Below are 16865 nucleotides of genomic sequence, written 5' to 3'. Positions count from 1 at the left end.
AAAATGAGAGTACTCAACTATAATAAGCATGGCCATTTCCTTGATAGGAAATTGGGTCCTTTGTCATGTTAATGAGGTAGATTTAAGATTGCTAATAATAATAGTGTTCCATAGCCACAGTGAGCAACTCTGCGACTTCTCTAGTTTAAAAAGCCTTGTTATTTTATCAATTTAGTTGATAGTTTAAAAGGGACTCTGGGGTCAGGCCATCTTTGCAGTGACACCAAAGCTACCACGTAAAACTGTGCTCGTACACTTGTTTTCCACTTACGAAGATTTGGAGTTGCCAAGTGTCAAATAATGTAAATGTATAATAATGCTTGTTTTAGGTAAATGATTTTGTTGCCTCACAAACAAGTCACTCAAAGACAATATCCTCGTTTTGGGGAAGTGCCTTGACATTCAAGTTTTGGGACATCTTTATCATTGGCAACAGTTGTTTTTCAAACACTTGCCATATGGATGGGTACTACTAGTGCACCCAGTCAGTTACTGGAACCCCACCACCCTCCCCTCATCGGCCAAGTTATTGCATGTGTTGTGTCTGTATTCCTTAGTCATGACTACATTAATCGATTTTGGTACTAGTATTACCAAACAGTATGTTGGCGATGCTGAGTGACAACACATGTCTTTGTTGAAGACGGCTGATGGGGCTGGGTGATCTGAACTACTGTCCGCCAATCTGTGTACTACACAGTGGCATTTCTACTTCTACTTAAGCCTATGCTTTGTTGTACAACAGTGTTACTCGCCCTTATTTCTGACTAAAAACTGTAACTTGACGTGGGTGACACCGTCGCAGGGCTAAGTATAAAATTGGCACCGTCGGGTGGAAACCAAAATGCAGGTTTAAATGAATTCTGCAATGTATCTCTATTTACAAGGATCCCTCATTGTATCATGATATATATGATATCTCTGAAAAGGCATATCGTGGAAACATAGTATAGGCTCAACGATATTTATCACCATATCGGCCACCCCTACATCCAATGTAGCTATTTTGTAATTTTTAGTAGTGAAAATAGCCGATCTACATCGTGGCATGTTGTGAGCTTGTGGATCAGCCATCTTCGCTACTTTTGCGCACCACTGGCATACAACAAAGTATAAAATAGGACTTTTATTTAAGAAAATACATCAAAAGATGAAACATGAAGATACCAGGTTTCTGCCCAACAAGTGACGATATATAGGCTTTAGAGTACATTTTCTACTTGATATGTGCAATTTGAGCTGATGGTTACATCGCGTAGATCAACCTCAAACACAATCTAAGCCAATGGTTTGGACTGATACTGCCTATAAATGTTGTTTCTTCTTCTGTTTACTAGCCAATATGATGAAATGTGTTATTTTTGCGGTATGTTTACTAAATAATACATTTAAAAAAATAATGTGAATGTTTACAGTATATGGTTTAGCTTTTTTTTCGGTTTCTCTCCCAAGAAAATGATGATTTGTGGGCATTTTGATTCTAAAATAAAGCACAACAATTTTACTGACCCGAGTGACTTCATCACAAAAGCACACTGGTATCGTTACCGCCTGCAGTAAGGTCTTCCCAATGAATACTTGCAGAAAGAGTTGTACCAGGACAATTAGCCAGTAGCTATGCCCCTCCCAAAAAGCTTTTGTCCAATGCTAGCTTAGAATAACTTCCTGCTTGCCAAGGTTTGCCTTGGCAACAGCCTTGGCAAGCTGCCGGTTGCTAAGCTAGCATTGGACAAAAGCTTTTAGGGGAGGGGCATAGCTACTGGCTAATTATCTGCTGCCAAGTGCAATTTAAAGTATTTCGGGCAAGCTACAGGAGTAGTTCACCACCAAATAATTTGTAATATATATATATATATGTCACAGTTATATTCTTTTATAGTTGAATTAGGGATATTGGCAGCAACGATCGAGTGGCTGCACCTGGCAAAATAAACGAAAGATAATTGTGTGCTGTGTTGACATTAAACTGTACGTATTCAGATTAACGTGAATATTCATTCATGATATGCATATTCCACCAATTCAACTCAGAACTGAACAGCTTGTTCGTTTACTAATACCCATAGTAAATTACGTATCGCAACCAACGGACATTTAGATTGAAACAAAGGATGCTTGTTCTTTTTTTATAACACCAACAAAGGTGCATGCACAAATATAAAGCAGAATAGATCACACAATAAATTCCAGTCTGGAGGACAACAGAATGAAAGACTTTTTCTTTTACTATTTAATCAAATGATTACATTTCATTGGGAAATTAAATAAAACATTTGGGGGGGCAAAGCAAAAACGGTAGTAGCTGTGGGTAAATTCTGTCCAAAAAAAAAAAAAAGAGAAAAAGTTAAAACGACATATAAAAAATGTTGGTAAAAGAAACAGTGAGACGAGATTGATCGTATATATATATCCGACGGCGAACATGGCTAAAAACAGGGAGGGAGGGGGTTCTATCCAACAATTGAACGTAAGGGGGAGCCGGACCGACAACAGACTGCATCATCTATGAACATTATATTCAAATAATAAAAGCAGTGGTGTATTTTTGTATGGCAATTTGTGCACCAGGTACCACATAAAACAAACGTTCCGATCTGTTGCAGATGGGACAGATTCCTGGTCCGGGAGTTTTTGCTACTTCTCTGAATTCCAAGGTTGTTGCTTGTGTATTCAGCAGAACTGGAGAAAAAAAAAGACAGAAATAAATCAATTTAAAAACAAGCATAAATAGAGGGTATGCACGTCTACTGGGACCCGCCCCCCTAATCTAGACTGAGTGGCAAAACATTTGAGCAGCATGGAGCATTGAAGTTTAGAAGTGCTAGTTGCAAATCACTCAACGCTCCTGCATACCACCTGTTTCAAAATTGCACATAATGTAGGAGGCAGCAGGATGTTGTGTTGTTGAAAACGAGTGCTTCCAAACTGTGACACTTAGAAAAATAATCACCTGCACAGAATGTCTTGACAGAAAGTAGCTCATAACATGCCTATGGTGGATTTTTATGAAACAAAAACACTGCAGATAGAAAGAGGATAATTCAAGCTTTCAGTACAGCCGCAATGTTGGTGAGTTTAACTTTGTATAATGCAATCAGATAGGACTTTGCTGTTTGGATGTATGGGCTGTCAATGGCAGGAATTTGTTTTTTGCCACTCAGTAGTGGCGTGTTCCCACGTAACTTCCAGCAACAGTGATGTCACACGCATACCCTCTATTGTTAATGTGAACCAGGATCAGCAGCAACTGGCAACACTTATAAGTGAATCACAATGCATTAGAGCTATGAGAATTAAAAAAACACTATGATCCGGGGCAAAAGAAAGAGTATCATGATTATGATTACTTGACCTTTTAAGTCATTATAAAATTCTGCGTGCATATATTATGAGTATTCTATTATCTTACAAGCAGATCATAATCACAGTAAGTTCAATGTGTTATGTTTAAGTGATGCATTATAGAGAGATTGGCTTCATAGAAAGTTGTACCAAAAAGCGTAACAATTTACGTACACACCGGAACATATTTTGTGAAATGGATCCAACTGTAGTAATAATAAGAAAACACCCTCTCCAAACAGACAAGTACATCAGTCAATATTTAGCATTAACAACATACCTTCCATCTATTTCCACAGTCATTACAGAAGACGAATGTGGTCATGGGTTCATCAGCACTGCGAGTCTGAACCTGGGGATGATCACATACACAAACTGATTAGCTCAAATATTTAACCATTACCGATTGATGACAAATTAAACATTGGCCAAACTGTCAAATATTAGAGGCAGAAATTGTGAAAATAGCCGATCTATATGCTGAGCATGTAGATCAGCTATTTTCGCAAAACAGAACCGTGTTATACAAAATCTAATGCCTCAACTCTTATGCCTCATTCACATACAGAAAAGTCAAGCTAAAGGTTGGCTCGGTAATTCAATGTAATCTCTATGCAAACCAGCTTTTAAAACTTCCAAGCTGGAAAAAAAAGCTTGGACATTTTTAAAGCTGGTTTGCATAGAGATTACATTGAATTACCAAGCCAACCTTTAGCTTGGCTTCTCTCAGTGTGAATGCAGCATTAAGTGCTCGGGTCCCCAGTTAAAAAAAGATTACTTTGTGGGTCACAGCCTGAAAAGGTGGAGGATCACTGGTTTTAGAGTATCCGCCCTGGGATTGGGAGGTCAGCGGGGAAAAAGGATCCAACAATCTCCATCGACTGGGAAGTGTTGGACGATCTTTTCGAATCGTCCACTTTTTAGGGTACACCCCCTTAGCTCGAGACCCAATAGAGAAATTAGACGCTTGCCCGGGACCCAAACTAGTGAAAACAAGCTCACAACGTGTCGCTTCACGCCGCATTGTGAGCTTGTAGATAGGCTATTTTCACTACTTCTTAACATGTGTTCTAATTTACAGATTTTCTTTGATCTTTCTTTGATTTCTTCATGAAATGAATTTTGTTTTTAATTTATGAGAAAAGAAAAAGGCTTTTTTGGGAATGTTTTTTTTCCCAAATATTTGGATATAAAAAATAAAAAAAAACTAAATGTAGAAAAAAAAAAAAAAAAAAAAAAACTAGTGACCCATACAAATCTGTCTGCGGCCCCCAGTTTGGATCCATGAAATGCTAAGGGTGGAGCATCACTGTTAAGGTGAAATCCTCATACCTGTGTATATGTGCACTTCTTCCCCTTGCACTTGCCACAAGTAAACATATCCGACTGGGTGCCTCCGGTGGTGGCCATCTGGTGGTCCCTGACAGCCTCTTTGGTCAAGTTCTTCCTCATCTCCCTCAGCTCATCGCTGGCCATTTCCTGAAAGAACAGGGGGGGGGGGGGGGGGGGGATTAATACAGTGTCAGTAACTGCCGTACCTCGGGGTTTCAAATCAAACAGCGGACTGCAAAACCAGACTTAAGTCAGGATATAACGTTTCCTATTGTGAACCGTAGCGAGCGGTCTGCGGCACCCTGCAGCGATGCAAAAGTCTCCAAATTTCCAGGAAATGAAAACCTTCATTTACAGCAATGGATTGCCGTTATAGATCGTGTTCTTGTTTAAAACAAGCCCTTCTCTACGGACCATAACAAAAGCACGGATGGACGCGGTTATCCTCTTTATTTACCGGGTGAAAGAAAAGACGAATCGCCGTCCGTTACCGGAAGTAAGCTTCGGTGGTGGTGCGTTCAGGGAGCCTCGAAAATAAGGTAAAAACTAAAAAGAATCTACTGAATTAATTATATACCCAGCAATAGATGCGTTAACCAGGAATGCCATCATTTGACAAACACGGCAGGGTAGATGTGATCAGCTATGTGAACAGGAAAATAAACCTCCCGTTGAGCCAAAAACTAATTTAGGAGAAAAGCACCAAGACATTTTATAAAGGCAGTTTAAAACATCGATACTTATAACGTTTTGAGGCAGCCAAGTGTTTGCCAATGGTTATGAGGGAAATCCAACTGTGATGGTTTTACAACAAAAATAGGATTGAAACATTCGTCTCCTGAATACAAAACATGACTTTTTGTGTACAGGGTTCCCACACATTTTTACCAATTAATTTAACACTTTTCCAAAACTTTTCCAGAATATTTAACCCAATTTCTAGGACTATATAAAATAATTCAGCTCAATAACAAGTCGCTTACTCCTACACGCAATGCCCAAAGACAGGTAGTGTATGCCAGTGGTTCTCAACCTTTTCAGGCTGTGACCCCCGAAATAATCATATTTTAACAGGGGACCCGGCAAGAGTTGAGGAATTTTGTATAACACGTTTCTATTGTGAAAATATTTTCACAATTTCTGCCTCTAATATTTGACAATTTGGCCAATGTTTAATTTGTCATTTCAGAGGTATAAACAAAATCAATAACCAAAGACAATGCATAGATATTTTTTCCAGGACCCTTGATCAATTCCCAAACTTTTCCAGTAGTGGAAAAATATTTTTCTAATTTCAAAATATTTCCAGGAATTTCATGACCGTGGGAACCCTGTATTTTCATTGTCTGAGTCCCTGAGCAAACATATGACTTCTCTTTTGGTCTTGAGCTCCAAAAGGTTTAGGAAAGACTGCTGGAACCAACCTCTGCGGTCATCTTGGCCATGCGTTCGGGGGACACGTTCCCACACAGCACGGTCCTCCTCAGATTCGGGTTTTTCACGTCCTTCAGGTTGGAGATGCGGCTCCGCACTCGGTTCTTGAATTTCATGTCGGTACACTTGAACTCTTGGAATATGAGTGATGGCAAGTCAAGGAAGTTTGGAAGCTTAAAAACCTAGTAAAGACTTGAAAAATACCTAAAACATCTTCTAAAAATCCTAATGGTTTTCTGAAAAACGTATGTTTCTTTATCTGTGGTGCTCAAAGTCTGTAATGTCAAGGACCCCTAGAATTGTATTTGACCACGGACGACCCCCCCCCCCCCACCCCCATTTCAAAATATTTTGTTCCAGGGACCCACCAGAAGCAAAGATTTGAGTCGCTTTAAAAAAGATTTGCAAAGAAATGCAAGATTTTTCAAAAATAGCAGATCTACAAGCTCGCTGCGCGGTACTCGGTGCTGCGCTGTGAGCTTGTTTATCTGCTAATTTTTAATAGTTAAAGCATAAAACAATGGTTAAAGTAATAATGCAATTTAGACAACTATTACCAAGCAATACTGTGTTGAATGCTATGTATTACAGACGATGCAACACCTATTAGAGACATACAAATTAGGGATGGGCATTTTTTTTAAACAGTAGGCGATTAATATAATTATATCATTTTCTAATCCAGTTGACTAGTTGCCATCACATTCCAAGTTTATTTTTAGAACGCCCGGCATACATCCAGCAAGTGCCATATGAGAGCTATGTAAAAAGGGGGAGGCAGGGGGCTTAAAGGACAACTTTGTTTTTTTACAACAAGGGTTCATATTTTAGATTGTAATTAAAGAATATAAAAGATGAGTGTTCAAATTGTTTCATTTATTTCTTTCTATTGTTTTAGAGCTTCTTATTTCAGTGGCTGGGGGCATGCGTACAAGAGGCTAAATATGTCATTTTACACAGAATAAGTCCATTTCCAAGATACAACGCAACCTTTCATGGTTGGATGTGACTGGGGGCTAGAAGTGTTACTGTAAATATCAATAAAGAAACTGCTGGCTTATTGTGTCTAAAAAGACATATTTAGCCACTTGTACGCATGCTCCCATGCGTACGCATGCCCCACATTTTTTCACAAACATTTTAACACTCACCTTTTCTTTTCCCTAATTACAATCTAAAATATGAACCCTTGTTGTAAAAAAAACAAAGATGTCCTTTAACATTGGTGAGCTGCTGGCTACGCAACAAGTTCACAAACTAAGATATGAATGTGCATGATGGTTTATAATATACACTAATGACACAACATGCAAAAGATCTCCACATTGCACAAACATTCTGTAGAATGTTGTGTGTGAATAAATCGCTCTCACAGTACAACCAACTCTTTGGCCACTGTCATAAGACGATGCCATTTAGAATACTACAAATGTAAATAACAAGGCCAAGAATAACTAAATGTGCCCACCATTTTCACATAAACTGGAATGTTCTTCCATGGAGACAATGTGCTAGATTTAGATTTTGACATTATGTGACTAGCCTGATTTCACAAAATAGATTTTCAACTTTACCTAAACAGCAGATACCATTAACCATCAACAGGTAGTCAACACCTGTTCCACACAGACTTATTCATCATGCCCATACCTAAAACAAAGCTAGACAATAAAAACATTGTTTAAATAAATGAGGTGAGTGCAAACATTCAAAACAGGATATATTCCTCGATTTGTGCCCCAAGTTCGTCACAGTCAGCACCAATAGCAATATAGTCATCTGAAACAAAACAGGGTGAGAGACAGGGATGAAAAGGTGTGTGTGTGTGGTTGTGTGCAGTTGTGTGTCTGTGTGCATGTGTGCAAGTGTTTTTAAACATGTATAAAATAAAGCAAACATGAAGCCTAGAATTAACAAATCAGAAACCCATTCTGTGTGTTGTCAGCACTGGCTGTTCCGTATTCTAATAATGGGATTACCTCCTGTTTGCAGTGCAGCGCACAGCAGCTCTCTGCACTTGATCCTAACAGAGTCTGAGGTGGTTGGTGCGCGGGGAAACGTGGAGATGAGTGTATTGGTTGGAACGTCTGCAGGCTCACTCTTGCTGCTTGAGTTACTGTTCGAGCTGTAGAGGGAACATTGAGAGAACTTCTTAGCTGGCAGCGGCACAAGTGGTGTCTTTCTCCGTGTACGTGTATATCTCCATATTGCTCTCTTTGTCTCTCCCACTGTTTACAATCAGCGTGGCACTAGAACAGTCAGCGCGTGTCGTTGCGAACATGGTGACCTGATAGCAGTGGTTGGGGACGCAATGCCCATATCAGTGAGTCCCTGTTTTGATTCCCGGCCGGTGACTATCTCTCCGCATTCCAATCTCCATTGTCATTATCAATACAGACAAAGAATAAATGCCCCATAAATATATGAGGAAACAAATACAAATAAATAAAATCTCCCCAATGACAACAACATTATGTTGACTAGACAATGTTAGTGTAACTGGGAGATTCGACTAATAGATCTACACACTAACTAGGTCCTAGTTAGTATGTAGATCTATTAGTGTAATCCTAGTTACGAGGATGCAATAAAGCTGTATGGTTTCAGCCGAGGGCCATATGCTGGACGGATAGCTTGCAACACATTTGTTGCTTCCTAGTTCAGACACGCATCCTGTAGACTGGCAAGGAGGTAAGGACACCGACGCCATTTTCGCTATCATGCAATTCCATCCAGCAGATTTTCCGCACCATGGGAGCCAAACTGCAGCCGGAAGTTCGATGGAATGCATTGGAGTCAATGGAATTCCGTGGACCAGCTCACGAACAAACACCACTACTGATTACTGAACGATTAAGACCCTAATAAAAGACCTTATCTGGCAAGAAAATCTCACGATACTTCCAAGATATAAACGCTACCTGCAACTGTTCTCCTCAATAAAATGATGTACTGTGCAAATCAAAAATCAAGCATTAGAAAACAACCTGTGGTATGGCTTCTTTTAGATTCATTCCTAAACCGATTATATGCCAAAATCGTTCATAAATGGTCCAGCCAGGTTCCTTCACTGCCATGCGTTACATCGCACTTCCAGTGCTAGGCTTGGCACCCATGATGAGCATCCCTGGCGTCCAGAGCGTCTTTTCCTTCAGAAAGAGGTTCCTACAGGGTTCCCACGGTCATGAAATTCCTGGAAATATTTTGAAATTAGAAAAATATTTTTCCAGTACTGGAAAAGTTTTGGAATTGATCAAGGGTCCTGGAAGGTCCTGGAAAAAATAGCTATGCATTGTCTTCGGTTATTGATTTTGTTAATACCTCTGAAATGACAAATTAAACCTTGGCCAAATTGTCAAATATTAGAGGCAGAAATTGTGAAAATATACAAAATTCCTCAACTCTTAGTGCTCGTCAGGGTGCCGGGTCCCCAGTTAAAATATGATTATTTCGGGGGTCACAGCCTGAAAAGGTTGAGAACCACTGGCATACTCTACCTGTCTTTGGGCATTGCGCGTAAGAGTAAGCGACTTGTTATTGAGCTGAATTATTGTTATATAGTCCTGGGTTAAATATTCTGGAAAAGTTTTGGAAATTAATTGGTAAAAATGTGTGGGAACCCTGTAGACTGGAAGGACAATAATTGGTTGGCGATCATGTGATTACCAATTCACAGAACCACACAAATCTTGATTTGATTCCTCTGTTTGAATTTGCATCATGTCTATAAGCCCATATGCATCCAGGCACAGTGCATACTTGACTCAAGAAATTGAGTACAAATAATAATGAATGAAAATCTGTTCATCATACCCCCGCTTTGTGAATGAAGCCCCATTGACTTGCAGTGGGAATCCCTAGATAATGTTGTTGCACTTTGGCTGAACAACGACGTTTCCTTTACCTCTCCTCTTTGGGCTCTGGGCTTCCCTGCGATGGAGAGGTAGGCGTTGACGGCTCTTTCCTCTTCTCCTCTGAAGATTTGTCTCCACCTCCAGGCTCATCTGGCATGTAGAGTTAACACGGTGTCAAACAAACACCACAGTACTTGAACCGAGACAGCTCAACAAGACAAAGTGCTAGCCAAGCAAGGTGGCAAGCAACTTGTAAATAGGGATGGGACAATATGAATAATTCATATCACGATTATTGTGACAAAATAAATCACGATTTACGATATTATCGCAATAATCGAAATATCCCCAACATCCATTATCCTGGGGGGGAACATTTGCCAAAAAATAGCCGATCTACAAGCTCACAACGCGTCGTAACGCGACTCGTTGTGAGCTTGACTGTAGATTGGCTATTTTTTGGCAAAGACATTTGATAGAGTGAAAAACTCTATCAAGTATGAATATTATTATATTAAGTACCTTTTACCAATTTTAGAGGGTTTAAGTGGTACCGGATATGCAGCTCGGCTAATAAAAGGTGAATTGATCCCAGTGCATGACGAAGGACGATATCACGATAAATTAAATCTCCACGATACGATTATCGCGAGTGTTTTATATCACGATAAACGTATCGTCCCATCCCTACTTAAAAAGTGATAAATTGCGATTTGAGTATCAAGTACACACACCGGTTTGCTTTGATGTAGGCCTACTACAGTGACTGGGGGGAAAAGCAAGCAGCATCACAATCTGGCAAAGACAGACAGGGACACTGGTAATAATGATGATAATAAAGGAATTACCTAAAAGCTTCTTCCATGATTTGATCAAGGCCTTGGCAAGGGACGTCACCTCATCATCTGTGCTCTGCTTGCGGATGGCATTGACGGACATCCCAATTCTAGTGGACTGGAGAAAGACTTTGCTTCATTGCCGCAACACTTACAGACTGTGCAATCAAGATGCAAGAGAAGAAATGAGCAAAGTACCTGTAGTAATTCCAGACTCATGGGGATACATCGCAGCTCCTTTAGAAGGTCCAAAGCCCCAGACTGCAGGGAGGAAAATGGTTTTAATACAATCCTCACTCAGAATGCATGTAGTAGAAACTAGATCATGTAGGCCTATGCCAGTATTATTTACATACCTAGATTAATTGATTGCTGATTGCTCACGTGTTATTTTTATTCATTTTATTTTTTGAATTAACATTGAAACATCAGGGGTTTAATCTAGCAAGCAGGGCTCTGAGGGTATCAATCAGTTCACTAATAATTCATAATTTACGGCCATACAATCCAGAGGTTTGTATCACAAAGCCAGATAATACTTCTACATACATTTTATTGAATGGGCTTGCACTTGCTGCTTTGAACACCAATCCTGATACGGCCCTAACCGCAAATTGAAACTAGGGTTGTACCTCCCACAGGCAGCCAATGCATCAAAACAGACATATTTTGCTATCCTGTATCCTTCAGTACAGCATAGGCTCCCCCCATACACACATAAATAAATACAATTCTTCTAACTAATAACACTGGCGGTCAGTCCTGTTTGATGATAGATCACTCTAGAATGTGACACGGAACAAATCACAGAGTTCAGGCTACTTGTTGTCAGAAACGCAGACAACAACAAACCCAATGTTTAGGTTTTACCACCACCATGAGCATAGACCAGACGGCCAACTGGCTAGTTATTATTGTGCCTGCTAAGGCTAAGCTACTGTTAACTCTATCGTGGCAGTCAACAATACCATGACTTGTAAATTAATTTCAACACATGCATTTTAGCTAAACTAGAAGGACCAAATGCAGCTGGTTTGTGTGCTTGTGTGTGTGTGACTGCATGTGTGTGTTCACAAAGAAGCCGGTTGGCTAGTCGGCTAACTAAAGAAAAGTAGGGAAAAAAGGAGCAGCTTTAAAGACCGCCAGTCTGAGCAGGTTTAGGCGATAATAATGTGTTTCACTTGTCAGATGATTTGCATCCAGTTATCTTTGGACTTTGCAGCAGACGTCTTTTAACGTGGTGCTGCTGGCTGGATGAGGTTGATTTGTTGACATGTTTTTAGGCTACATACATCGCCAGGCTAGTAAAGAGCTAATGCTAATGGAGATGGGAGCGTATGCGAACGAATCGAGTCTTTTGAACGGCTCCTTGAAATGAACGATGGGATCCGATTCGCAGTAGGCCAGGGAACCGTTCGTTTCTAATGAACATGTGGTGTAGTGTAAAAAGTACTCAAATTACTGCAATGTGGAAAAAGTACAAGTTGGGAATTAAATAGTAGCCTACTTGAGTAAAAGTACCAAAGTAATGGTATCAAAAATGCACTTAAAGCACCAATAGTATAAAGTAGGCCTACTCATTATGCAGAATGTCCCATTTCACAAGTTTTCCAATGAACAGAATAAGATGTAGAAAAATAATTTGAAATGACAGATCTACAAGCGACGCATTGTGAGCTTGTAGATCTGCTATTTTCAAATGGATGAAATGTATATAGGGTTGAAGTGATTTGTAATTATAATCAAAATCTACAAAAAAGTAACTAGTAGTAGTAAGTAGTAGTACTAAAATGTGCCAGTCTTTTGAACGGCTCTTTGAAAAGAACGCATATCCCAGAGATCCAGTTCACTTCAAAGAGCCATAAATCCCACCTCTACATGCTAATAACGCAGCGCTAACGTGTAGCCACGCAACGAGCAGCGCTGCTTCATGCATCCATTCATCTTTCTCACCGCGCTCTTCTTCTGGGCCATCTTGTCCATTTTCTTGGCGATCCTGATGATCTCCTCTTCTTCCTTCTTGCCCATGTCGGCCCGATCTGCAGGAACCGCAACAAAAATAAACGGATCGACGAGGGATACAAGCTGGTGATGACAAAAGGCCACACACACACAAACACACCGTCCGTGCACAGAGAGGAGAGGCGAGCCTGGCGGACTGAACGCAACACTGCACCCTACCTCTCAGTACCGCGCACAGCACACCTCTATGGGCCCGTTGTGGAGCGCTGCCGCCACCTACTGGCGATGTTTAGCATTGCTCTAGATCACTGTTTCCCATACAGCAGGGGTGGGCAACTTTGATGATGGCGAGGCCGAGGGCCACTATATTTCCACCTTCACTCCAGAGGGCCACATTGCATATTGCTACGTCCTACTTTGTCATTCTAGTTAGCTCTGGTCCATCGCGTCTCCTCCCGGAGACGCTAGCTCTGACAGACCCGTCGGGAAATGGCTAGACTCGAGATTGTCGGCCCCTCCGAGCGCTCAACATCAGTCAAAATAAACAAAACTGTTTCACTACTCACCAAACCAAAGGTAGTTTTGCGTTGTTGAAAGTCTATTCTCCGCGTTGGTGAACCCCTCAGCACCCCACCTACTCTGTAAAATACATTATTTTTGGCATGAAATAAAGTGCATCCAATTCGACCGCCGCTTATTTCCGGGTTGTGAACCATTGTATCTGGGTTGGCCGCTAGGTGGCCTGAGGTGTGTGCGTTTTATTTCATGACAAAAATAATGTATTTTACAGAGTAGGTGGGGTGCTGAGAGGTTTACCACCGCGGAGAATAGACTTTCAACAACGCAAAACTACCTTTGGTTTGGTGAGTAGTGAAGTAATTTAGTTTATTTTGACTGATGTTGAGCGCTCGGAGGGGCCGACAATCTCGAGTCTAGCCATTTCCCGACGGGTCTGTCAGAGCGTCTCCGGGAGGAGACGCGATGGACCAGAGCTAATTCTAGTATCTCATACAAAAAGCAAAAATAGCAGATATACAAGCTCAAAACGCATCGAGCTGCGATGCGTTTTGAGCTTGTAGATCGGCTATTTTTGCTTCTTTTGAATTGGAATCCTGAATAATTTTTTGTTATTTTTTAATTGGAATCCTGAAATATAACATTTTGATTTCATTTCAAACGCCTTTAGTTATATACTTATGTTAACTTTATGAACCTAAATACAAATACATTGGACATAAAAAAATAAATGTTAATACTACTATACTAGTCATTAAGCTACTAATATAGACTGACGGAATTCAAGCAGGTCATGTTAGGAATTGTAACAGCTGAAATCAATAATATATCATTAATGAATGAATGAATGATTTTTATTTCGGTCTTACAGTATTTATAATGTTAAAACATTAAAACAAAACCTACGGGCCACATTAAGTGAAGGTGGGGGCCGCATGTGGCCCCCGGGCCGCCAGTTGCCCATGTATGCCATACAGTGTGTCGGGACCCATCCATAGGTGGGTCACGAGTCACGACTAAATAAAATAATAATTGTACACATAAAGAAAAGAAAAAAAGGAAGAAATTACACAGGCAAAAAAAAAAGAAAAGAAAAAGGTTAATATAAATAATTATGAAGTAGTGAAAATAAGCGGCGAGCTTGTAGATCTGCTATTTTCACTAGTTTGGGTCCCGGGCAATCTGGCTAGTCATCGTCAAAGAAAAGGGAACGCCCACTCGGTTTTGTCCCTCTTCCAGTTTATAACTGTGATGATTTTTGAATGTTTTTTTTTTCTTTCTTTTTTGCTTGCTTGTTATGTCCATGAATTGAATACCAAGGACTTCAGACGTGAAAAAAAGACCGTAAAAGGACTTTGGAATGCTCCTTTTAGGCAGGGTGTTAAACTGAAGGCTACTTGTACTGTACTAATAGTTTTATTGTATTGACTATATACTTATAGCCTACTATTTTTGTCTTTTGTTTAACCTTTGTCTCCCAAATTCACTGTTTCACCTACACAGTGTTGGATGTTTAAGTTTACCCACATCTAACTGCATTTCCTACCTGTAGTGCTGCTATGTTGAATGATGTGGACAGTGTGCCACTACAAAGTCTTAATGCCTGTGCCTTTATTAATGGCAACCCCTTTAAATGAACTGCAGACCCATACTCTACACATCCATATTGTTTTCTTACAATTCATTTATATTTGATCCATCCAAATAAAAAAACAATACGACAAATTGTCATTAGATGGCATCAGTGAGACAGTGATAATCCTGGATTGAGCGTTTGTCTTCTTCAAGCCAAACGCTACAATATAGACTACACTAAAGCACAGATTTACAAATCAAGCTTGAATTTGATGTGTAGGCCTAATCAATGTGGGTTCATTTAAATGTGAATTGTTTGTCAATGTTATATAACGGTTAAATCTCAATGAGTAAGAAGTAGCCTTTGCTTTGCAGCTGAGCTGAGCTGCAAAGCAACAACTCATTATACGAGTAGATTTATAACTAGTATCTTTACTTTAACTAAACATTGTTTTAAATGAGCACTAACTTTATATTAAACACGTGTTATGGCATCCTTAGTGCCACCAATAAGTAACTAATTATGCATTGTATGTCTTGTTGATGAATTGAGTACATTTGATGTGCTCAAACAAAGTGATCAACATGTTGATAACGTATTCAATCAATCAAAATCCAAAGACATATGTGCATAGAATCAATACTGTGAAAGCCAAGGACGACTGAATAGGCCTTTGGCAGTTACACAAATTCCTACCATAATCAGTTTAGATAATGAGGTTTAATCAGTTGGTCGTGCAGCAGGGGATGAAGTTGGTGACGCTTTGCGCTCAAGTGCTCAGTGTGGGAAGGGTTTTCTCTCTCTACCTGCTCAGATGCTTTGCCTTTTCAGGTAGTTGTCCTATAGCCCAGTGCTTCGCAACCTTATTTAATTCAAGGCAGGGGCGTCACAAGGGGGGTAAGAGTGGGACTGAGTTACTAGGGCTCAAGGTGGAGGGGGCCTTAATTATTTTATACTTTAGCTATTGAAAAATAGCAGATATACAAGCTCACTGCAAGCTTGTGGATCTGAAGTCGTGAAAATGTGTGCAAATCTTTGAATATATGTATTTTTGTGAACATTTGTAAATCAAATTTTGCTTCTGGGTGGTCCCTGGAACTAAATATTTTGAGATGGTGGTTCGTGTCCTTCACATGAGAAAGTTTGAGCACCACTGACATAGAAACATAAGTTTTTCAAAAAACCTTAGAAGGATTTGAAATGTTCAAACTTTCAAAGACTTGCACAAATCTTCACGATTTTTCAAAAACAGCAGATCTACAAGCTTGTATATCTGCTATTGTTTAATAGTTACAAAATCCCCCAGTTTGACATGCATTATAGGTCCTGGTACAGTTTCTTCCTTTTTTTTTTATCACTGGGACCCCAATCAACATAAAAAAATCATCAGTGTTTCTTTAACTCTGAGACCCTGTCCATTTGTACACTCTGAGGGGTCCTTTCAGACCCCTGCTGGTCCCTGGACCCGATGTTGAGTAAGATATAGCAGGCAAAATTAGTATTTTTTTATTTTATTAATTTTTTTACCTATATTTAACCAGCCGATCCTTATTTACAAGGATGGCCTCACAATCATGGAGAACAGATTACTAGGCACTTGGGTGGCGCAGTGGGAAATGGCCTGCCCACCACCGCGGAGGCTGGGGGTTCGAATCCACTACGTTGCATCCAGCTTTGTCGGGTGTCTGTATGTCAGGGGAGGGAAGCCGGACGGTGAGGGTGATATTTGTCACTGCACGTACCGTACCGTATATCCTACGGGCCGGGGCGGCACCTGTCAGCAGGGAGTGTTGGGTGGGAGGAGTAGGACGGAGGCTCTACATCCTATCGGTGGGGGCTCCTCGCTGGCAGGTGAGACAGTAGGATGCAACAGCAGTGACAACATACACTTAGGAAGAATTAATTGGCATAACGACTAATTTGGGGAGAAAAAGGGGTACAAAATAATAATGAAATGGCTGAACCAGAAGCATAATTGTGAAATTTCAGAATTCATGTATAGTTTTTGTGTTC

General features: G+C 40.2%; 1 protein-coding gene across 1 annotated transcript; it reads right to left on the bottom strand.

Moving 5' to 3' along the window:
- Nucleotides 1-2221: 2221 nt before the first annotated feature.
- Nucleotides 2222-12930, bottom strand: tcea1 (transcription elongation factor A (SII), 1). The gene is made up of 10 exons (XM_080725235.1): nucleotides 12752-12930; nucleotides 10997-11059; nucleotides 10811-10916; nucleotides 10013-10112; nucleotides 8088-8233; nucleotides 7831-7887; nucleotides 6099-6253; nucleotides 4675-4821; nucleotides 3623-3694; nucleotides 2222-2679 (listed from the first exon to the last, which is right to left on the bottom strand). The coding sequence occupies exons 1-10, from the start codon at nucleotides 12824-12826 to the stop codon at nucleotides 2671-2673; spliced, it is 930 nt and encodes a 309-aa protein (XP_080581361.1). The 5' UTR covers nucleotides 12827-12930; the 3' UTR covers nucleotides 2222-2670.
- Nucleotides 12931-16865: the final 3935 nt, after the last annotated feature.

The sequence above is a fragment of the Nannobrachium achirus genome (assembly GCF_963921795.1).
Source record: "Nannobrachium achirus genome assembly, chromosome: 5".
Taxonomy (NCBI): Eukaryota; Metazoa; Chordata; class Actinopteri; order Myctophiformes; family Myctophidae; genus Nannobrachium; species Nannobrachium achirus.
Note: the sequence above shows the minus strand (reverse complement) of the source record. Positions and strands in the feature narration are given on the sequence as shown.

Coding starts and splice junctions, on each gene's coding strand:
- tcea1 (XM_080725235.1), bottom strand. CDS start 12,826: ATGGGCAAGAAGGAAGAAGAGGAGATCATCAGGATCGCCAAGAAAATG. Junction 10,917..10,996: donor TGAGTCTGGAATTACTACAG/GTACTTTGCTCA, acceptor GTCTTTCTCCAG/TCCACTAGAATTGGGATGTC. Junction 4,822..6,098: donor TGGCCAAGATGACCGCAGAG/GTTGGTTCCAGC, acceptor CTGTTCTTTCAG/GAAATGGCCAGCGATGAGCT.